General features: G+C 37.7%; 1 protein-coding gene across 21 annotated transcripts in view; it reads left to right on the top strand.

The window, feature by feature from the left end:
* TENM1 (teneurin transmembrane protein 1) overlaps positions 1–22,839 on the top strand; it is a 780,745-nt gene extending 757,906 nt beyond the window's left edge. For all 21 annotated transcript variants that reach the window (XM_058536663.1, XM_058536660.1, XM_058536662.1 and 18 more), the window contains 5 exons: positions 6,829–7,125; positions 12,693–13,080; positions 13,938–15,158; positions 15,728–15,870; positions 17,456–22,839. In XM_058536663.1, the coding sequence (XP_058392646.1) occupies positions 6,829–7,125; positions 12,693–13,080; positions 13,938–15,158; positions 15,728–15,870; positions 17,456–18,214 (2,808 nt within the window). In that variant the 3' untranslated portion in view covers positions 18,215–22,839. The remainder of the gene's footprint in view (positions 1–6,828; positions 7,126–12,692; positions 13,081–13,937; positions 15,159–15,727; positions 15,871–17,455) is intronic.
* The last annotated feature ends 947 nt before the right edge of the window (positions 22,840–23,786 follow it).

The raw sequence follows: 23,786 nt of genomic DNA, 5'->3' as shown, positions 1-23,786 counted from the left end.
GACTCCCTCCTTGGGTTCAGTTAATTTGCTAGAGCAGCTCAGAACTCAAAGAAACATTTTACTTACTAGATCACCAGTTTATTATAAAAGGCTATAACTGAGGAACAGTCAGATGGAAGAGATGCATAGGGCAAGGCATGGGGAACGGACATGGAGCTTCCATGCTCTCTCCAAGCATGCCATTCTCCCCAAAATTGCATGTGTTCACCAACCCAGAAGCTCTCTGAACCCTGTCCTTTTGAGTTTTTAAGGAGGCTTCATTGTAAGTCACGACTGATTAAATCATTGGCCTTTGGAGATTGATTCAATCTCCAGCCCCTCCCCCCTCCCCAGAGGTTGGGAGGAGGGGGCACTGAAAGTTCCAACCCTTTAATCTCACGGTTGGCTCCCCTGGCAACCAGGCCCCATCCTTAGGTTACCTAAAGGCTTTCCAAAAGTTGCCTTATTAACATAACTGAAGACACCTTTATCACTCTTATCACAGGAAATTTCAAGTGTTTTAGGAACTCTGTGCCAGGAATGGGTCAAAGACCAAATATATATTTTTTATTATAAATCACAATATCACGCATTCCAAACCTGACTTTGAAACTAGTGTTTCAGCAACATCTGAATATCAGAGTGCATTATCCAGGAACAGAGAAGCATGGTTGCAGAAGTCTTGAAAGGCAGAGCAAGAACATTAGGCAGAGTTTTCCTCTGCTTGCTTTGTAGTGGCTTTTTAACAGAGATCCCTGCTTGTGTAGCTGTAATGACTTTATTAAGAAATGTGTTCTTGAGTAGTAAACTTAATCTATCAGACAAATAAAACCACAAATTTAGTTGAACTGGAAATCACTTGTTACTTTGACTCTTTAACTATCATTATAACATAAATTGTAACAGTTACAACCGTCTCTGGGAGTACATGGATATTTTACAGCTATTGTAAATGAATGGTATTACAGTTGGAGATATGTGGCTATAAAACCACAGGAAAGGTAGTTGAAGAAAGAACACCTGGTTTCGGATAGGTTTCCAAGCCCTGCGTATCAAAAGACAGAAAATATGTGCTTCTCTATCACCTTTTAGGTGATAACAGCAGGTTACTGTTTATTTATGCACTATAACACTACACACATTGGCTACAGATGGTTTAAAGAGTCATGATTCCCAATCTGTGGCTCTATTCCCTGAATTAAACCTACCCCTGAGACTAACAGCGTCTCCTTCCAAATAATTTGAGTATCTAATCACTAGTCTTCTGGATAGAGTTCACGGCATGGAACATTTGCAGAAGCTCAAAATTTTGCAAGCTCGTTTTTTTGCAGAAGCTCAAAATTACGGGCAAATATCACTAGCCCCAGCTGGCCGATGAAGAAACTGAAACCAAAAGAGGTTGAGAAAAGCAAAGTGCCACACCCCTATAGAAAAATGGGCAAGCACCATGAGCAGACAATTCATAGAAGACATACATGTGGTCAATAAAACATCAAAAAGAGTTCAACTTCACTAGTAATCAAATAAACGCAAATTTAAACCACAGTAACATACCACTTTCCAACTTTCATACTGGGAAAAGTTCACTAATAATGATAATACTCAATGCTGGTGTGGGGGAAGAGGGAGAAACCCTCTCTGCCCTTTCCCTTAAGGTTCTTATGGCTGGCCAAATAATTAACAAGACAGGTTAGCAGGAGAAAATAATACCAAGTTTAATAACATGTGTACATGGGAGAAACCAGGGACACTGCATTTCTCAACACAATAGCAGAAATTCTCGTCTTAAATACCATGTTCAGCTAAAGACAGAGGAGGATGTTGGGGGTGGGAGGAGTCAGTTACAGGAGATTATCACTAAAGCGCAGTAAACAAGAGTAAGGTTATTATGCAGATTTAAGGCCTCACCTTCCACATTGATAAGTTTCTAGAAATGAGGTCATCCCCCCTCTTCCCAAAACAGAGAGGGAGATACCTTTACAAATGGAGATTTCCCTTATAAATGTAAATGTTTGTCTGGCAACTCCTTTCAGGGCCATCCAGAGAATGTGGCCAGAGAGGCAGAACTTCTGATAAGATGGGCTTGTTGGTGCCTTTCCTATTGTAACATCTATTTTACATTATATTACAGCCATCAGATAGAAGATCTGTTCCAGGAAGGAGTTACTATGTCAAATTCTTTAGGCAGTTAGTGGGAGAGGTCAAATGTCCATCAGAGAAAACAATCAAGGTAAAGAGATATATTTCAGGGTGGCCAAATCTTGATCTTCCACACTGGTAAGGACAGAATAAGACAGGCTCTCTCACTACTAGTTAATGGGAGTATAAATTTGTATAATCCTTTGTGCACTGTAAAGTAATATCTCAAGTTGCATCAGGAGTCTTTAATATGTTCTTATCATTTGACCCAATTATTTCACTTATTGGATTCTGTATTAAGGAAATATTTATTTACAAAAATGTTCAACAAAATATAAGATATGAAGGAAAAATGGAAAACAAAACCTCTATTTTCCAGCAATAGGAGAATGGAAAAATAAATGTTTATTATGTAGGAAGATATTATGCAACCATTAAAATCCACATTTTAAGAATATTTAATAACATGAAGAATGCTCAAGATAACACATTAGCTGAAAAATTAGGACATAAAACTTTAAGTACATCCTAGTTGTATTCTTTAAATATATGGGCATAGATCATGCAAAAAAAGTAGGATAAATGGAATGAAATGGAGCAAAGTATTAGCAGCGATTCACATTGGAGGGTGGGATTACAGGTAATAATTTTGTTTATATATTTATATATTTTCCAATTTTTCTACAATGAAAAAATATCACCTTTATAATGCCAATGAGGGGAGGCTGAGAAGTTTATTTTAAAAAGCAAAGTGAGCAAGGGAAGACCAAAGTCTGCAATGAGAATGTTGGCTTTGCAGTCGTCCAGGCCACTAAGACAAAAACACTTTCTGGATCTCAGTTATATGTGGAATCTGAAAAAAAAACCTCATAGACACAGAAAAAACAGAGAACAGATTCGTGGTTGCCAGAGACAGAGGGTGAGGGTTGGGTGAAATGGGTAAAGGAGGTCAAATGGTACAAACCTCCAGTGATAAAATAAATGTCATGGGGATGTAATGTACAGTATGGTGACTATGGTTAATAATACTGTAATTGTATATTTGAAAGTTGCTAAGAGAGAGGATCTGAAAAGTTCTCATCACAAGAAAAAATTAAGCGTATGTGATGATGGATGTGAACTAGACTTATTGTGGTGATCACTGCGCAACATATACTGCTAAAAAACAAAATTCAACTGAGTAAATTTGAAGATCAAATTGACTTTATTCAACAATTCATGAATCGGACAGCAGTCCATCTAGCAAATGGAAAGGAGTTCCGAGGAGCTGTACAAACTGGAAGGCTTTTATAGGCAGAAGAGGGTAAAGAGTGGATTGTTTCAGGCAAGGTCACCTTCATTTAGGGGATGAAAGGAGTCTTTCAGGCAGATTACCTCACTAGTGCTGACCAGGAAATTCCAGACTGACCAGTTAAGATTACATTCCTGGAGGAGGTTGAAACTGCAATTAGGTTAGGTATTAAGTCTCAGTTTGGTGATGTGGGCTTGGCAGAAGTGACTCCATTTTGGGCCTGTTGTCTCATTTTTAACAATACAAATATTGAATCATGTTGTACACCTAAAACGAATATGTTATATGTCAATTATATATCAATTAAAAAATAAAAATAAAAAAATTTTTTAAATAAAAATACTTTTTCTGAACCAGGATTTTGAAATTGGACTCTTGAGACCTCTAGAGGTTTTATGTTTGGGTTTCAGAGCCCCCTTGAGATTTTATTTGAAATGTTCATTTATGTGCTTATGTGCATTTTTCTGGGGACACAGTACATAGCTTTTAGGTATTTAAAGGGATCTTTAACCACAAAAATTAAGAATGAACATAAAATTTAGTTGAATAGCTAGTGAATCAGTTTAATCCAACTATGATTAATGTAGTTGTAGGGGAAGAAGAACTATTCCTCTACCCTCTAGGTTCTTCTGGCAGGTCTAAGAATTAAGTTGACATGTGACAGAAAAATAGGAGAAAGTGAAACAAAATTTAATAACACGTACACACAGGAGAAAACCAGGAAAACTAAGTAACTTGCCAAAATGGCTGAAGCCACCACCTTAAATACTATCTTCAGCTAAAGACAAAGGAGGATGTTGGGGGTAGTGGTTTGGAACTTCAAAGGAGAGGAAGGCAATTTACATGCACATGGAAAAGCAAGTGTCTGGTAAACAAATGTTTGCTAGGCCATCTATAGACAGTGAGACCCCAGAGAGAACTTTGATAAAATGGGCTTAGCAAGGTTCCTCCCAGTCTAGCATACCCAGAGTTATCTATGGTGATAGCTCCTTCCTGGGACAGACCTTCTATCTTAAATTCTTTCAGGCAGTTAGGGAAAAGGTCAAAGTTTCTTTCTGAGTTGATTTGTTCTTAAAAATAATTGTGCCAGAGAGACATATTTTGGGGTGACAAATTCTGATCCCCCGCATAATCAAACCCTAATGTAGGCTTTTTCCCGTTACCTCATTAACCAGATACTTAATGTTCTGTTCAGGATCATGTTGACAATTCCTACAGACATAAATCTAGTACACCAAGCTACCGTCACCTTGGAATCTGACACATGGGCCCATTCAAAAGCCTAACTAAAGTGAGAAAAGTAATCATTGTATTCTAAAAATAACAATTACCAATATTATTTTTATACTTCACCAGGTACTTGCATATGTAATCACATTTAATTTTTAGAAACAACTCTGTAGTGTAAAGTGGTAGTGTCACTCCCATGTCACCGATAAGAAAACTAAGGCCTTGATAGAAGAAATGACTGGTGCACAGACAAGCAGCTAACTAAATGTCTCCTGACCCTTGGGCCACTGCTGTTTATACTTCTCAAAGTCTCTCCTTTCTCATTTGAAGGGGAGCAGAATTTTCCACCCAAAATACGCCTCTTTGGCATAAAGATTATTTTAGGCTGATTTTTTTAAGAAACAGCAGACACAGGAGAAGCTCTGAAAACAGAGTAGAAGTTACTCTTTTGTAAGACATTTACATTTACAAGGGAAATCTCCATTTGTAGGAGTGTCTCCCTCCCTGTACTAGGAAGAAGAAATGATTAAATCTCTAGAAACTCTTATCAACGGAGAAGGCGGTGACTTAAATCTGCATAACAACCTTACCCTGCTTTATTGTGCTTTTCCTGGTAACTTTCCATATCTGGCCTCCCCCACAACATCTTCTTTTGCCTTTGGCTGGAGATAGTATTTAAGATGATAGCTTGGGCTATTTTGGAGAGTTACTCAGTTTTTCTGGATCTCTCCCTTGTATACAAGAGGCGTACATGTTATTAAACTTCTGTTTGTTCTTCTCCTGTTAATCTGCCTTTTATTACAGGGGGATCTCAGCCAAGAACCTAGAAGGGTAGAGGGAAGATTATTTTTCCTCCCCTACACATTCTTGCCTTGGTTCCTGCCAGCTGTGCTTGGACTCCCTCCATTCAAATTAAAAGTCTGTACCTTGAAAGCTGGGTGAAGGGTACATGGCAACTCTGTACCATTTTTGCAAGTTATTGTGAGTCAGACTATTTCAACATAAAAAGTTATAATAAAACAACACAAAAAACTCACTAAAACTTAATTAAACTAATCTAAAATAAATTTTAAAAGCCCTCCCCTTGTCCTTCCGCTTACCTCCTACAAAGCTCCCCTCTTCCACAGAGCCTTCTTCAGCTCTGTATTGTGGTCAGCTAGCCGAGCAGAAGTTACTGGTGGGACTGCCAAACAGTGGCACTACCAGCTGAAGAGTGGGAAAAAATCAGGTCAGTTGGCCAGTTGCTTTAAGAACCCAGCAAATTTTCCTTTTTACTGATTTTTAAACCTTTTTACTAAGTCATTTAGTTGTCTGGTTATCTTGTGTGGACCCAGCTGATTTTCCTAGAGTCATGTATCACTGGTTGTTGTCTTTCATGGAATCCACCCGAGGTCCCTTGCATCGGGCTCACTCTGGGACAACCTTGTGGTTTTGAGGTACACACAGGGAATGCTAGCATGCAGTAGAGGAAGCCTAAAACCAGAACCTAGCCCAACTACTAATTGTTTCTAAACTTTGTATCCAAATTTAATTCCATGCTTTAACCTCATTTAGTGGCGCCACCCTTGCAGGTACTGGGTGACCTACAAACACCTACCACATTTACCTGCCGGCGTCTGTGAAAATATTGCTGAGTGGGGTTCCGTTACTAGAGGGCAACCTGAGTCCCCCTGTGATAGATGTGAAGTCACATAACTCCAGGCCCAGAAGAACAAGGAAGCCAAACAATGGAATCTGTACAAATTAGTGAGGGCTCACTATATTCCTTTTTTCTGATTTCTAATCACGTGAATAATTCACTATTCTATGTTGTGGCCACTTCACTGGTAAAAAGAGAGAAGGAAGTCTCACTCCTTAGTAGGCATCTGACTCACATAAAATAAGATTACATAATTATTAAAAATTGTGTCAGTATACTTGAGGCTTGAGTTGGGAAAAAACAACCACATATTGAAAATCTATCGCATTCCAGGCCTTAAGACATAGGCCCAGCCCTCCAGAGTTGTACAGTCTGGTGGGAGAATAAAGATAAGTGTCATCTGAGGAACGTGAAGCCACGCAGATTCAAAGGCGAGAGACCCCATTGTTGGAGAATCAGAAAAAGCTTCACAATTGTGAATGCACTGTTCACAGTGAATGAGGGGAACCAAGACAGTGCTTAAAATGTACCTCTTATCTCTTTTTTGTAGGCCCATAACAGAAACCTGCTCTCCATAGATTTTGATCACATAACTCGCACAGGGAAGATCTATGATGACCATCGGAAATTCACCCTTCGAATTCTTTACGACCAGACTGGACGACCTGTTCTGTGGTCTCCCGTAAGCAGATATAATGAAGTGAACATCACATATTCACCTTCAGGATTGGTGACGTTTATTCAAAGAGGGACATGGAACGAAAAAATGGAATATGACCAGAGTGGAAAAATAATTTCAAGAACTTGGGCTGATGGGAAAATTTGGAGCTATACGTACTTAGAAAAGGTAGGTATATAAGGAAAATAAACCAGTTCTGAGTTTCTGAATGAGAATATTGAAAATGGCCGTAATCACCCACCTTGGTGAGGACCTGCAGGAGAAGGTATGTGTTCTGGCTGTTCTGCTCTATAGAAGTAACAAAAAAAATGTTGTACCTATAAGGATAAGCTGTTTTTCATCTGAAAACTTTCACCAACCTCACACTACGCCAGGTACTCTTTTCAAACTGAAGTCAAGATAATGGCTTAGCTTTCTCCTCATTTAAGCATATTTGTTCATGCTCTTGAAAAGGTATCTTTATTATTATGAAAGTTCATACGGAGGTAAAATAGGTAGAAAATTATAAAATTGTGTGTTAATGTATCTCAGCTCTGGAAAAGAGCCACTTACACAGAGGATAAGGAATTCTAATTTTGTTAGGATAGTCAGTGAAATTTTAGTAGTAGGCATTTGAGAACTAATTTTCACGAGTAATCGTGGCAGTGGGGCCTCATTGGTAATAGTCCTTTGTGTGCAGTGAAGTCTCCAGTAGCATCTGTAATGGGAGCTCGTGGCCTCTGTCTGATAGGAATAGACGAGGATTTTAATCCCACCACCGGAACCATTTGTCAAATATCAGCCCACACACAGCAAAATGGTTTCTGGCCAGATCAGTAGCAGAAAACAATAAGGGAAATTGATCTCTATCTGCCATCTCAATTTGTGATGTCCTAAGATAGTGTCTCTTGTTTTCCAAATCTATCCATTCAACTGAATTCCTCAGTCCTGAAGTAATTTCCAGGAAAATTGAAAAATGCTTTCCCTTGAGGATTCAAGGCTAATCGGTGCAAGGTAACCCCCAGACGTTCTTAGAAAAGTCATAGGAGCTTATAGCTTATGTGGTGAAATTTCACTATTTGCACTAAATAGTGCCAAGCCTTTCTGATATACCCCCCAAAGTTTAAAAAAAAAAAGTGTGCCAGTGGTTGTATGTCATTATAAAACTATTGTACTATTTCCCTGAGTCAGTCACTGGGGAATTCACCAAGTTGGAAATATCTAAGAGATAAAACAGAACACCACTTGGGAGCTAGGGTAAAGGAGGGAGTCCTCTGCTGTATCCACCCTGCGTCCTTTTCTGCTGAAGAAATCAATCAAATCTTTAATCTGTACTCTACACTCGGAACATCTGAATCTTATAGAGTGGGTCTTTCTTCTTTTGAATTTTAATAACCAGAATGATTGGCAAAATCATGTGACTAATGTCCACGAAGTGCTAAACTTGTTACAAAATTAACTGAATCCAAATATTTGGTGGTATGTTTACGTAGGCAAGGCATATAATGATGACCTTCATATGAAAAAAGATGCCACTGATTATTAGCAGAATACAGGCTGATTTGTTTCTCTAGGAATGAGGATGGGTTTGCATTGATCCTTTCACAGGTCATACATGTGACTAGTGAAGTAGCCAACAATCCTTAGGCGTTTGCATGGGTATGAACTCGGAACCCCAACCTCATTAGCACCAGAGTCTGGCTACTGAGCTAATTGCCTGAGACACTTGCATCTGAGTCTCTAAGACTTTTCCTTTAGGCTGTCTATACAGTAACAAAAGAGCCCATTGAAAACCTAAATTTCAGCCCTGCATGCAGTTATTTAGCCTCTCCTCTGACATCAATGAAGCAGTTTTATTGTTTCTCTTTTCTGAATTAGCTGATTATTTCATCAAACTTACTTGAGCAAAGAATCATGTGAAGTAAACTTCACATAAGCTCTCTTTGCTATAGAAACTTAGTTGGCAATAATTCTTTGAAAACAAAGAAAACTCTGTGAGACTGTCAGCGTCTGCAGTGGACAGAAGTAAGACCTTATTGACTCAGAATAATGTATCGAGAAAGCCTTAGTACTTCCGAAGACTAGTTTACTGACCAGTGAAACAAGCCAAATCGCTTGTGTCTTTTAGTTGACTCTTGTCCTTTTCTTGATTTCACATTTAATTTGTTCTCTAATTAAAAGGTAAGCCCCTGACTTAAGCAATCCTATTACGCAAAACTCAAAACCTACAAAATACATAATTATGGAATGGTTCTTTGCTTTCCAAAAATCATTTATCATGAGATTGATTTTATTAACATTATTATTACCAGTAGTAATAACTAATTCACTGAATAGATGAAATGGTTAAATGAAATAACTTAATGTAAAGCACCCAACACATCTAGTCATTCAATAAAAGTTAATTTCTTTCTATTTAAATAATGCATTATAGTATTTATCAAGATGAGAACTTAAATGCTAGCACTTACTGCTACTTGAAGGTAGATTAAAACAGGAAAGAATGGAAGGAAGGAAGAAGGGAAAGAAGAAAGGAAGGAAATTAAACCATCTTTGAAATTGTGATTCTAGAAACAAAAGGGAAAGAATGTTGAATTTACCAAAATCCAGTTTACACATAACTTTTCCAGTGAGGTGATGAGGTTCTGTGTCTCTCTTTAACATGGCCTTTGCTGGCACATTCTTTCACTATGTCTGGGGCAGAGCAAGGACAAAGAGCCTGGCTCTTGTAGTATATTGTAATATAAGAACTCTCAAACTTTAAAATGTATACCTCTTTTTATACCTCAAAATACTTCTGGTATTACCTCTGTAAATTTGCTTGCCATCCCTATACCATGATATGTTAAAAAGCAACAGCAGATATTTCCCCTTAACATGCAGAAATTTTGTAAAAATCGTTTGACTTCCTCTAAAGTGAAAGTTATGTGTATCATTTTCATGCACAATGGTTTGTAGCCATTAGGAGAAGAATAATTATTTGGGTAATAGCTGCGGTTGCTTAAATGATCTCTTCTCTATTAAAAAAATCAATTATTGTTTCTTAAATTTTCTCTATGTGGTCATTAATTCTCTATCTTGATTTATGAGACGTCTCTGAGTTAATTATATTTCTAAGACTTGTGGGGCTAAAAGTTTGTAGTACAGTAAACATAAATCTTTCAGTTTCCTGAAATCATTCTTAAGAACTTCATTTTTAAAATGCATTTAAATATATTTCATAAGCATTTAATAAGATGCGTTAGTCTGATACATTTACACAAAATTGCCTCTTTGGGGCTGAAATTTTCAAAGGCTGCCTAGAGGGACAGAATGCAGCCTTCGGCTTGAGCTTCCAGGTGGCCCCACACTGCCATCTAGTGGTCATTTGAATGCTTTAACTTTTCAAATTTCTACCATCTCGCATTTCTATCCCTGTTCAAATGAGTATACAGCCATGATTGTCCTTTTTTCTTCTTTACAATGATCTCTTTTAGGATCTCACAATCAATTTAAAAAAATAAAAAGTCTCCCACTCTATTGTTTGGACTAATAAGAAATGGCCTTTTATCCAGTAGCAGCACTGTGGGCGTTGGGTGGACTCATAAGCATTGTTTTTGAACAAACTGATAATATGCGCACTCAAAGTAAAAAAACAGCCAAGTGAAAGCTAAATGGTATTCTGGCAACACAACAGTTACATTCACAAGATTTCTAATCACGTCATCCACATTCTTGCCATTGGCAGGAAGCTTTAAAACAGACCAGGGAGCTTTCCAGACAGCACAGCACCAGCACCACCTAGGAACAGGGTCAGGCAGTGGTTTAGTGCAGCGTGGAGGATGAGAGCAGGGGAGAGAACGTAATGGCGATGTGCTATAAATGTTTGGCAAGGCTGGTACAGCGACTGGAAAAGGCATGGCCCAGGCAGGCTGGTACTAGATAATGTGCAGGAGCCATATGGTGATTGTCCCTGGCCCACGTCACAGATAACAGATGTCATTTGTTCATGGCAAACTGATGGAAAGGAGTGGAAAAGAGCTGAGAAGTCTGGCTTTCAGCATAGAGGGGATATAAAGGCATTTTCTACCAATTCCCCCAGGTTCTGTTGAGTTCTGTCTTGGTCAAGGAGGCGGTTCTCCCTTCGTATCCTCATCCTCACACAGGAGTTTCAAGTCTCCTGCCTTCTGTTCAGCAGGGTGTTCAGAGCTGCGGGTTGTGAACAGGTGATGAGGTGACAGGGTTTCCACACAAATCTCTGTATCAAAGTACTTAATGGAAAAGAAAGAAAGGATGAGCAAATAAGCAAATAAGTGCTGACTTTGACTTCACAGTCCTCACATGCAATTCAAAATCAATAATTCTCAGAAGGGCAGGGAGGATATGCAGTTTCGAGAAGCATATTCAATATTAAAATATCATTTCATATTCAGAAGATTTAAATGTATATTATATATGTTTATGTAATTCATATTCATAAGTATTTATGTAATTTACATTTAAAAAATGAAAAGATATGTATTGTTTTCATAGCACAAACTTCAGAAAATAAAGCTCAACTAAATCCTTTTGCCTGATAAAGTAATTCGCAAGAAGGGAGGGTAAAGCTCCATTAGGGAGTTATATCAGAATCTCCAGGGGTGAGCAATTTTGATTTTTGTTAAAAGATGAGATTTAAATGCTTTTCAGTTAGAAATAGGATTGAGTCCTCCCTAAAACAGTGCTCCTTTTATGTCTATATTTAAAATTAAAATAAGATAAACCAATATCAATGAAACACGTATTACACGCAAGGCATAATACCTCAACAAATAACTGTTTCAGAAATACAGATCAGTTTGGGAGAGAGAGCTTGCATAACTAGAGAATTCTTCACTTTTAATGGCATGTTCCCCCAACATAGTTTAAAACATGAATTGCAAAGCAATAATAATTATATTTTATATACAACTTTTCAGGAAGACATTTACCACATGAAGTCAGTAAATACTTTTCGGTGACTATAACAATATGCGGCATGCCCTGCCCTCCATTTACCTCCCTCCAATCCATCTCCACATTGAAGCAACAGAAACCTTTCTGGAATACCGACTTGATTGTTTCTCCCAGCTGTGCAAGGGCTCTATCCTTCAACTTGCTTTCAGTTGTTCCTTGTTGCTAACATGTTTTAAGTCCAAACTCCTCGGCATGGCTTAGAAAGCACAGCATGATCCAGACCTAGCCTACCTAACTGACCTCATCGCTTGCCATTCACAACCCCCCAAAATACGCACTCTCTGGCCACACAAAATTCCTCTCATTCTCTGAAAAAGCCATGTTCTCTTTCCTATCCAGACCTTCAACAATGCTGTGCCGTCTGTCAGGAATACTCTCTCCTTACCCTGCCCCACCCGCCTTTCTGCCTTCACCTGGCCAACCCATAGTCATCCTTTAGGTTTCAACTCAGATGCCACTTTCTCCAGGAAGTCTCCTGACCTCTTAAGTCTGGGCGAGCTGCTCATCCTCCACCTCCCGTCAGCACCCTGTACTTCCCCTGTCATAATACATTTCACACTATATTATAATTGCTTAGTTACTTGTCTTTCTCCTCCATTAAACGGTAAGTTCCATGAGGATAGACACCGTTATTGCCCACTTCTGTATCCACTGGGATCCCCCACAGTGCCTGGCACATAGTAAGTGCTCGATAAACTTGTGTTGAATGGATGAATGTGTATTTTCCTTAATCTCAACTTTAGTGGTACATATTATGCTATTTTGCCTTTGTCTCGTTTCAGTCTGTGATGCTTCTCTTACACAGCCAGCGGCGTTACATCTTTGAGTATGACCAATCAGATTGTCTGCTCTCAGTCACCATGCCTAGTATGGTGCGCCATAGCTTACAAACCATGCTTTCAGTGGGCTACTACCGGAACATCTACACCCCACCAGACAGCAGCACTTCTTTTATCCAAGACTATAGTCGAGACGGCCGACTGCTACAGACCCTGCATCTGGGGACAGGGCGCAGAGTTTTATACAAGTACACCAAGCAAGCAAGGCTGTCTGAGATTCTCTATGATACCACTCAGGTCACATTAACATATGAAGAGTCTTCTGGAGTGATTAAGACAATACATCTGATGCACGACGGCTTCATTTGCACAATCAGATACAGGCAAACAGGTTTGTTGTGAAAGCGTGCTGATGTGTATAACCACATCAGTATTTTCTTATGAAATTTTTGCTGGCCACAGTCTGAGGTAGAAGCATTAACCTATAGACATTCAATCCAACGAACTTTCACTTTAGTTATTCAAATTGTCTTCCATTGAAAATTAAAAACATATTATAGGCTGCATAAAAGCTGAGTCCTTAAAAACATACAGTGCATTTCTCTTTCTCTCTCTCTCAGCTCTCAAGAAGGTTGAGATCTAAGTACCTAGTCTAACTGTGTACCCGTTTGTACTCACCACCAAATGTTCCCAAAGATGCAGCTGCAAGATATGAGTCTCGCTGAAACTAACTCAAGCCCTATGTAAACTCTGCAAGCCTCAGTTGATGGCAAAAGAGCTTCAAAAGTCAGAACTTTTGAACATAGTTCATCCTTTGGGTTTCTAAAATGCCTAAATCCAGTTACTTGAATGCTGGACTTGGTCAAAACCTGACCCTCTGACTTTGTAGCACAGGTTAAATGAATTGAAAATATTTTTGTCAGTGATTACAACCAGAAAGCATGTTTATAATATCAGTTTCATCACCCTAGACTACTGGATGGATTATTACTTATGTCGTTCCTATAATTAAATTGTTCTATAACTATAATATACAGTATTTTTATTTTTAATGACCACAACTATGAGAATATTCTATGCATATCTATGAGATGATATGCCTATACATTAGCTATCAGAGGTCAATCTCTAATATTTTATTTTAAATGTAAAAGCATCAATACTAAAGAAAATAACACTAGACTTTTCTGATTGTTCAACATTAAGCATCTAGCTTTGTTCTCATGATTTTTATTTTGATTCCTTTAGGACCTCTTATCGGACGCCAGATTTTCAGATTCAGTGAAGAAGGTCTTGTGAATGCTCGGTTTGACTACAGCTACAACAACTTTCGCGTCACCAGCATGCAAGCTGTGATAAATGAAACCCCTTTGCCCATAGATCTGTACCGATATGTTGATGTCTCTGGTAGAACAGAACAGTTTGGAAAATTCAGTGTCATTAATTACGATTTGAATCAGGTCATAACTACTACAGTGATGAAGCACACCAAGATCTTCAATGCCAATGGACAAGTTATTGAAGTCCAATATGAAATCCTAAAGGCAATTGCCTACTGGATGACTATTCAATATGACAATATGGGCCGTATGGTAATATGTGATATAAGAGTAGGAGTAGATGCCAATATAACAAGATACTTCTATGAATACGATGCTGATGGGCAACTTCAAACTGTTTCCGTAAATGATAAAACCCAGTGGCGTTATAGTTATGATCTGAATGGAAACATCAACCTCTTAAGCCATGGGAATAGTGCTCGTCTTACTCCTCTCCGATATGATCTCCGAGACCGCATCACCAGACTAGGAGAAATTCAGTATAAAATGGATGAAGATGGCTTTTTGAGGCAGAGGGGAAATGACGTATTTGAATATAATTCTAATGGTCTGCTGCAGAAAGCCTACAATAAGGCTTCTGGCTGGACTGTGCAGTATTACTATGATGGCCTTGGGCGACGTGTCGCCAGTAAGTCCAGCCTAGGGCAGCACCTCCAGTTCTTTTATGCAGACCTTGCCAACCCCATAAGAGTTACTCATTTGTACAACCACTCGAGCTCGGAGATTACATCCCTGTATTATGATCTCCAAGGTCACCTTATTGCCATGGAGCTAAGCAGTGGTGAAGAATATTATGTAGCCTGTGATAATACAGGCACCCCACTAGCTGTGTTCAGTAGTCGAGGTCAGGTGATAAAAGAGATATTGTACACACCTTATGGAGATATCTATCATGACACTTACCCTGACTTTCAGGTCATCATTGGTTTTCATGGAGGACTCTATGATTTCCTTACTAAATTAGTGCACCTGGGGCAAAGGGATTATGATGTTGTTGCTGGTAGATGGACGACGCCTAATCATCACATATGGAAACAGTTGAACCTCCTTCCTAAACCATTCAACCTCTACTCCTTTGAAAATAACTACCCAGTTGGCAAAATTCAAGATGTTGCAAAGTATACCACAGGTATTGAAAAGGTGTAAAACTTTACGCTAAACTTGAGATAACTCAGTGGAGTTTATCATATAATCTCAATGCTTTTGTAAATATGCTTCCTCTTCCTGCCAGTTAGCCCACAAGTTATTGTGTACTCTCTTCCTTAGTCTTCTAGAGTGAGCAAAACTGTGCAAGTTGCCATAAAACATAATACTTTTGCATTCCAGCACATTTTTCTTTCTGTTTGTAGTTTTCACTCTTAAAAGCTTATATAAATAATTTCATAAAAGGAAATTTCAGGATTCTGTTGCATCATGTAAGTCTAATTACACAGTCTGTGTGGCCTTAGTACCACTACCACATTAAGAGTTTCAGTGGAGTAAACTGTACCTATCTCCGTGATTATCCACAAATCCAAAGATTTCCCAGTAGAGAGAGGATCATATGTTTTAGAGTGGGTCATATAAGGGGGAGTTTTATCCCTAACTTCCTATTGGCTAAACATATTGAAGGCAGGAGAGGCATCTTTCAAGCTTTCCGCAAAGGTTGTGCAGTATGGGCTTCCTAATTTTTTTTCCTTTAAATTTTGTGTTTCGCAGACATTGGAAGTTGGTTGGAGCTATTTGGTTTCCAGCTACACAATGTTCTACCTGGATTTCCCAAACCAGAATTAGAAAATTTGGAATTAACTTATGAGCTTCTACAGCTTCAGACAAAAACTCAAGAGTGGGATCCTGGAAAGGTTAGTAAAAGTTTCACCATCTCTATTAAGCTGAAAAAACAGAAGAGCATCCAACATCATGAACTGGTATTAACATGTATTTGCTTACTAATTTTTGAGTCTTCTCAATTGAATATTCACTAAAATGTCCATGGTTAATGAGAAGGTAGAAAAAAGCTTCCATGAGGAAAGGATCAAGGAATTGGAGCTTTTGGCAAAGAAAAGACTAAAATGTGACTTGATGACTCTGCAGTAGACAAACAAGAGGAAAGAGGAACTGAACTTTTAAAATTCTGAAATGGGCTATCAAGGGCAATTATGGATTCTGTGTAGAGAAAATTATTCACTAAGAGACATAAAAACACCAGATTTCCAACTGCAAAATAATTTAGGGCAGAGCATATTAAGAGCATGGGAATAACAGAATGAAATTATTCTGTTATAATAAAGAAAAAGTATATAAAGCCAATGAAGTAAAAATAATAAATGTTACAAGGATAAAGTCTCTGGAAAAATAGGAATAACAAAATAATCAAGATTCAGCAGATAAATCATCGGGAATAGGAGGTAAAATGAAAACAAAAAGGAATTTTTTCTTTCAACTGAAAGAAATAGGAATATCTGTATTTGTAAAAAAAAATGGCTAAAACAAAATAAAACTAAAATTTGGGTGGGAGGGCTTGAAATTTAAGTGTAAAAATTATAAGGGGAAAGGAAATTCTAAATAGGTACTATAGGCTTTTTCCTTTTTGTAAATACATATAAAATGTAAATTATATTAATATATAAATACGTAAAGCTCCGATACCCTGATTCTTTCCTCATGGAAGCTTTTTTCTACCTCCTCATTAATCATGGACGTTTTAGTGAATATTCAATTGAGAAGACTCAAAAAGAAGTAAGCAAATACATGTTAATATCAGTTCATGGTGTTGGATGCTCTGCCGTTTTTTGCTTTTTGTAATTAAAAGTCTTAAAAAAAGTTTAGCAAAATGTTGAAAATTGCTGAAGCTTTGTAATGGATACTTGGAGGTTCACTATTCTCTTCTTTTTATTTCTTAGTATGTTTGAAATCTTCCATAATAAAAAGGGTTTGTTTTTTTTTTAAGTCCACGTAAAAGGATCAGTGAACTTCTTGCTGATTGTTGTTATTTATAAGGTCATAAGCTGTTTGAAAGCAAGAATGATGCCTTATGCATCTTTATACCTCCCTGTGCTTAATGTGTTACTCTACATACAGTAATAACAGCTATTCAGTGTTAGTTATATTAGTAACCATGTCTTTGTTTTGGGGGAGCTGGACTTACTTAACTTGAAGTGCCTTGTAACTGAGATTCTATGATATCAAGTTTGAACGTATTTCCTTAACGCTTAACTCACCAAGATATCAAGAAATATATGCCAGGTGATCAAGTCACCTGTTAGTCTTTTCTTTTCCAAACCTCTGATGAAGAGATTCCAAATTTGGCTTGTTTTTAAATCACTCACCAGCAAATTAAAGAGAGAAGGAAGCAACCTTGCAAGCCTTTGCTTTCCACAATCACCAAGCAAATGACAGGTGTCTAATCCTGTGCTGCATTTGCAATCTGCCTTTCTTCTTTTCTAGACTATCTTGGGTATTCAGTGTGAGCTCCAGAAACAGCTCAGGAATTTCATTTCCTTGGACCAACTTCCTATGACCCCCCGATACAGTGATGGACGGTGCCTTGAAGGAGGGAAGCAACCAAGGTTTGCTGCTGTTCCTTCTGTTTTTGGAAAAGGTATAAAATTCGCCATCAAGGATGGCATAGTAACCGCCGATATTATAGGAGTAGCCAATGAAGATAGCAGGCGGCTTGCTGCCATTCTCAATAATGCCCATTACCTGGAAAACCTACATTTTACCATAGAGGGGAGGGACACTCACTACTTCATTAAGCTTGGGTCTCTGGAGGAAGACCTGGTGCTCATCGGTAACACTGGGGGGAGGCGGATTCTAGAGAATGGTGTCAATGTCACTGTGTCCCAGATGACTTCTGTGTTGAATGGGAGGACTAGACGGTTTGCAGATATCCAGCTCCAGCACGGGGCTCTGTGCTTCAACATCCGGTATGGGACAACTGTCGAAGAGGAAAAGAATCACGTGTTGGAGATTGCCAGACAGCGCGCTGTGGCCCAGGCCTGGACTAGGGAACAAAGAAGGCTGCAAGAAGGGGAAGAGGGTATTCGAGCATGGACAGAGGGGGAAAAGCAGCAGCTTTTGAGCACTGGGAGGGTACAAGGTTATGATGGGTATTTTGTTTTGTCTGTTGAGCAGTATTTAGAACTTTCTGACAGTGCCAACAATATTCACTTTATGAGACAGAGCGAAATAGGCAGGAGGTAACAAAAGAAATCTCTGCCTTTGCGTCACCAAAGACTGCCTGTTTTTAAAACATAAAATGGTTTATTGTATTGGTTTTCTAGATCAGAATTCTGTATATGTAAATATGGAGGAAAAACATATCCAACTGCCTTTCAATGTGACGGAAGATGGTATTTTAATATTGTTTGTTTAAACTCTTTAAGAAATGACAGAAATTTTTAGTTCTTGTGTGGCAGTATTCAAAGTAACACAAGTAGAACTCAAACAGCTAAAACAAAGTTTTCAGAAAGCACCACTTTCAATTTGTCGAACCATGCATATGTTCACATATAAAGAAAGAACTCAAGGTTCTATATCTCTATTGTGACACAAAGTTTCATATTTAACTGTTGGCAGAACTTGCCGGCTATTTGAAAAGGTGGTGCAACAGTATCTGAACCTTGCATTTCGAAAGACTGCCAGCCCTTTAACATTTTCCAGATCTGTTACAGAAAACTTAAAAAGAAGTGTAAAATGTCCTCAGCCACCATCTCCTATAGTCAGGACCCTTTTGCCCTTCCTCCCTGATTATTCCTCCTTGCTTGTTAAAGTAAATGCCATGTTGTTGTGCTGTGTTTTGGCGTGTGGTGGCCGGGTTCTGTTTACCATGCTTCCCTGTGGGTGTGGTAACCAGACTGAACTGCCACTATTTGCTTGTGTGTACATGATATCAAGGCAGCTGGCCAATGTAATTTCTCCCACACAACTGTTTTGACTACATTTTTTACCAAATTGTCCAGCTGTATTGGCCTCATGTAAACATAGCTTTTATTAACCTGGGTAGGAATTTATCATTTATATATAGGGTGTGTTTTGGTCATAGGTTCACATTAGTGATTCAGTATTTATACACTAATCCAATGGTTTTGTGCACAGGAAAGGTAATTTACTACAAAGTATAATTCTGGTACCAAAAAAAAGAGGCTTTAGCAGGTATACATGCCTGGGATGCCGATAAATACATTCACTACTACTGCAGAAATTCGCAAGAGCTAAAACCTTAAAATAATAGACCTCGTACTAAGATGAAAGGAAAGTACCAAAGGGAAGACCAAACCAAACATCACAGTAGTTGCTGCCACATTGTTTCACCCCACTTAGATTTACCTTTCAAATGTATAATTCTGTATTGAACATCTCCCAGCCACAGTCAGGAAATTTAATTACGTGAACCCTTTCCAACCTAAAACATTTCAACTAATTATAGAGAGGCAGACTATTTTTTACTAAAATAATTTATATGGTTAGTTATTTTAGTTCTCTGTCTTGGCCCATTTATTTTGATTTGATCATCTCTCCAGCCTAGGAAAAAAAAACAATTTTCCAGGAAGGGTTGTTTTGTTCTGCAATCATTTAAAATTTGGAAAAAGATCAGGATTAGTGTTAACATCAGCTATAGTTTCTCAATCTCTGTGAATCCTGTAGTAAAAGAAGCCCCTTGGTAAGCTGGGAGATTTGTGCCCAGTGACAAAGAGACAGTTTGTAAAATGCTGTGTAATTGTAAGTTACCACAAATGAAAATACATGACAGCACAATGTGGCCTGTAGAAAATTCCCCTGAGCCAGCTTCAGCACTTTCATCACTGAGTCTGGACATTCGCTATCTCTGAAGGAGAATTTATGATGGAATGTTACAGTTTGGATTCTTTCCAGCTACTACCTAAATGCAGTGTGGGGTCATTGCCTTGTTTTGTGATGGCAGTTTCTTTGAAAATATGCAAAGTCAGAATCTGGGCTCATGTTAAGGTTTTTAAAGAGTCTGGCTCCTTACTACACAAAGTAGAGAGAGGGAAAGGCGAGGACCCACAGACAATAGGGGAGGATGTATCCAAACATTGCATTTTCCAAACCTTCAGGTTGGGATTACCACATTCTCACACATGTATTCCGAGAGAGAGAGAATTCATGATGAAGTCATCTCTCTTTTTAATTGGAAGTGCATCAGCTCAAGAGATTACTAATCCAGACTACAATCATATTATTGCTTTTTTATTTTTCCTGAATCAGGCCAGTGTTAATGGTACAGTATTTATCCAGGATGGGATTCTAAAATTACTAACAAACTTGTTGAAAATTTGAATACCTCCACACCAGCCTAAAAATGGACCTTAAATTCCTAGAACCTCTGATGTTCTTTTAAATCGATGGAAAAATAATTTGTGAACTGTATATAGAGAGTGCATTCATAAATGTGATGATGTATTTTATCACTAATCCAAGATGTCAATATTAGAGTCTATTTTGCTTATATTTTAAGCGATTATACATTTTTGCAATTCACTGATGATGTATCATTTTCAAACTGCTTTAAATATCCATTAGAAACAAATATTTGAAGCTTTTACTTAATAGTAATTACCTTGAACTGTGCATTTCTAGTTTGTAATACATATTTATTTAGTTTGTGCCTTTAGTTTCTTAAAGTTATATTTGTATTATATTCAGGAAATGCACTTTTTATCACTTACAGCTGTGGTTTTAATACTGCCTTGAACTATTACTGTTCTCTTTACCACTTCCAAAGTTTTTGGGAGGAAAAAGAAAAAACCCCAAAGGTTAGCACTAACAAGTAGTAAATCTAAGAGAAACATTTCAGCATTTCTAAATAAGAACGTGGAGATACTGAGTACATTGCTTCCTATTTAGCTGAATACAAAGAATGCCTTCGTTGACCTGTAGTTCTGAAGTTTAAATTAATGAAAGAACAATTTGTTCGCATTTCCTAATGAAAGTAAAAGCATTTTAAAGAGAAATATATGAATTTCTCATACCCAGAAGACAGATGGCTGACACTGCACAGCCACACACCATTCAAGTAAGTTAGAGTGAGAGCACAATAGTTGGGCTCTCTTGATGAAGAACATTCTGGGCTGGAGGCAGAGAATACTCTGTAGTTGTTTCTTTTTCCTAGTTAGGCCCATTTTATTTGTGCTTCTTTGTTTTGTTTTGTTTTAACTCTTGCACTACAGTCTAGAGATCCAAATAAGCTGAAAAGTTCACAGTTCAATAGACATTTAAATACATTTATTTTTAGTTGTCATTCTAATCATTATTGATTAGAAGCATGACTCCTGAAGGAAAGGGAAATAAAGCCCAATTCATGCTAATTTTTAGCAAAACACTCACCATATAAATAGGCATATGTTTTATTTTTAACCCAGCAAAATAATGTTTAAAATAAGCGTGTCCTTTACTGTCAATTTATTTAGAAGATCTATAATATATAGACTATATATATAGTATAATATAATATATACAACATAGCCAAATGTATGAAAACTTGACAATGCATAATTTGGAATTCACGTGCTAACTACATAGAGAGGTATAAAATTAAATTATAATTTTCATAAGATTTTTCTTTTTCATCACTGTTGACACAGTTTCAAACATTCTACCATGCTGTTTCTACTCTTTTTTCTTTTCTTTCTTTTAAAATATATTTTTAACCAGACCAGGCCCCACTGTAATATCACCTAAGAGAGTCAGGGCAAAGTTTTTGCGTTTATGAAGGTATGTTCCTGTAAGGGCAATTGTAATGGAGTTCAGCGGTAATGGAAGCAACAGTACAGTAATCAAGTATTGAAAGAAACTTTTGGAGAGACTGGAGTGTATTGTAGCTTGTGGAAAAACAGAAGGCTACAGATTGGATACAACATTCTTGTTTTCTTGGAGAAACTCACATACAGGTAGCTGACCTGACTAGTACTTCAGATCTCAGACTGCTCTTCTGCAAAAACAAAACAAAAACAAAAATCCAAAAAAACCAAAAAAGCAAAACAAAACAAAAAAAAAAACAGAAAACAACAAACAATAACAAAAAAGAATTCAACCACAAAATAGTGACTGTTATTTCAGTGTGTCCTTCATGTGAAAGCTATTAAGGACCAACTATACTACTGTGTGTAAGAAGAAATTACTTCCTAAACAGTAACTGAAAATAGTTAGAGTTCAACTTGCTGTGGATTTTGTCTTGGCAGTTGTCATCTTACATTATTTGTCAAAGGAAATGTGTTTGGCAGTTAAAAATCTTTCCTTAGATTTAGTGGTGGACTTTAACCTCTTAAATAAATGTTAGTATATCAGATTGTGTCCTTGAAAAATATTTTACTTGTATGAATCATGACAATGTCTAAATCTTTACTATTCTGGCAAAAGCATCGGTAAGAGAGAAGGCGAAAAAGAGAGGTATAGCCTTTACGTCAGAAAAATATTCTTTTTAGCTGCTTACTTTCTCATGAAAAGTAAAGATGTTTACAGTGTATGCCAACATTTTCAGTTTCTATATAACAACAGTTAGAGGTTCTAATCATACTGAAAATTGTGTTATAATGGCCTGAGCCATGTTGCTAGGAAACAATAGGTTCTGATTTTGTATTCCTGCTCTCACTCCTGTGCTGACAAGTGACTGGATACTGTACAGGTTCGTGTTCTCTGGCTGCAGTTAAATGGTCTTTTGCATTTTGCTCTGGCTTTCAGGCCAGAAGCATGCATTTTTCTACAAGAGCATCACAACAACACGCTGTAAATATTTCAAGTTAAACATTATGTGTCGATATTTGAAAGAAAAAAGTACTTTGAATATTTCATTTTTAAAAAATAAAATTGCAAATGAACACTGTGTCCCATTTTATTCATGCGCCAAACTGCATTCTCAACTCAGTCTGGTCACCTGAGATATGAAAAGTGTCTCCCTAACAGGGAACAATAAAACCGCATCATCTTGAAAATGTAGGTGCAGAAATCAAAAAGGCATTAATCCTAAGCAGACGTCTCTTCATTTTTATTTTTCATACAAATAGGATCTCTGACACAAATGACCATTTAATAAAAAAAGAAGAGTAGCTGTTGCAAGTTTAAATGCCTCTAGGTTATGACTTTTAAAAAGGTTTCTCCTGTTGATGCCTTTTCCTCAGTGATAGAAAGAAAATAAAGAATTGCAAAACGGGTAGGGGAGAGCTAGGAGGGCAAGGCACCCAAATGCACTGCCAAAAAATCAATGGAGGGGAGAGGCAATCAGGAAAGACTAAAAAACAACAGTTCTTCCGAGGCCCTATGTCCTGGGCAATTACAATGGCCATTTGGCACTTATTTTTCACTAGAAGACATTTATGAGTGACACTGGGAAAGCTGGCCAACAGATCTTCTAAAATTCAGCTTGATAGTAATGGGGCACCTATAGTCCAAACAGCCTGTTACTGAAACTTGCCTGGAATCCTGAAATTTACACCACTCTAAAATGCTCTGTTCCCTTGTTATTCACTGATATATACGTAGAACAGTGAAAAGATTCATGGAGCAGAAGACAACTCTGATTGTTTCAACACAACCCATCAGCAAAAAGCAACGGGTGTGGGGGGTGGAATTTAGTATCACCTGGAGATTTTTTTTTTCAAAATATGCATTCCACCTTCAGAGTACAAAAAGAAAGAGGCAAGAGCTCCTACATTGAGAGAACTATCAAAGGAGATAAGAGATTTCTCCATATTCCTTCCCTATTCACCCTCACTTTTAGAGATCTTTGACTATCAATGCTATTTAAACACTTAGTAAT

This window comes from Diceros bicornis, chromosome X (genome assembly GCF_020826845.1).
Source record: "Diceros bicornis minor isolate mBicDic1 chromosome X, mDicBic1.mat.cur, whole genome shotgun sequence".
NCBI classification, from domain to species: domain Eukaryota; kingdom Metazoa; phylum Chordata; class Mammalia; order Perissodactyla; family Rhinocerotidae; genus Diceros; species Diceros bicornis.
This window is presented reverse-complemented; position numbering and strand designations above follow the sequence as displayed.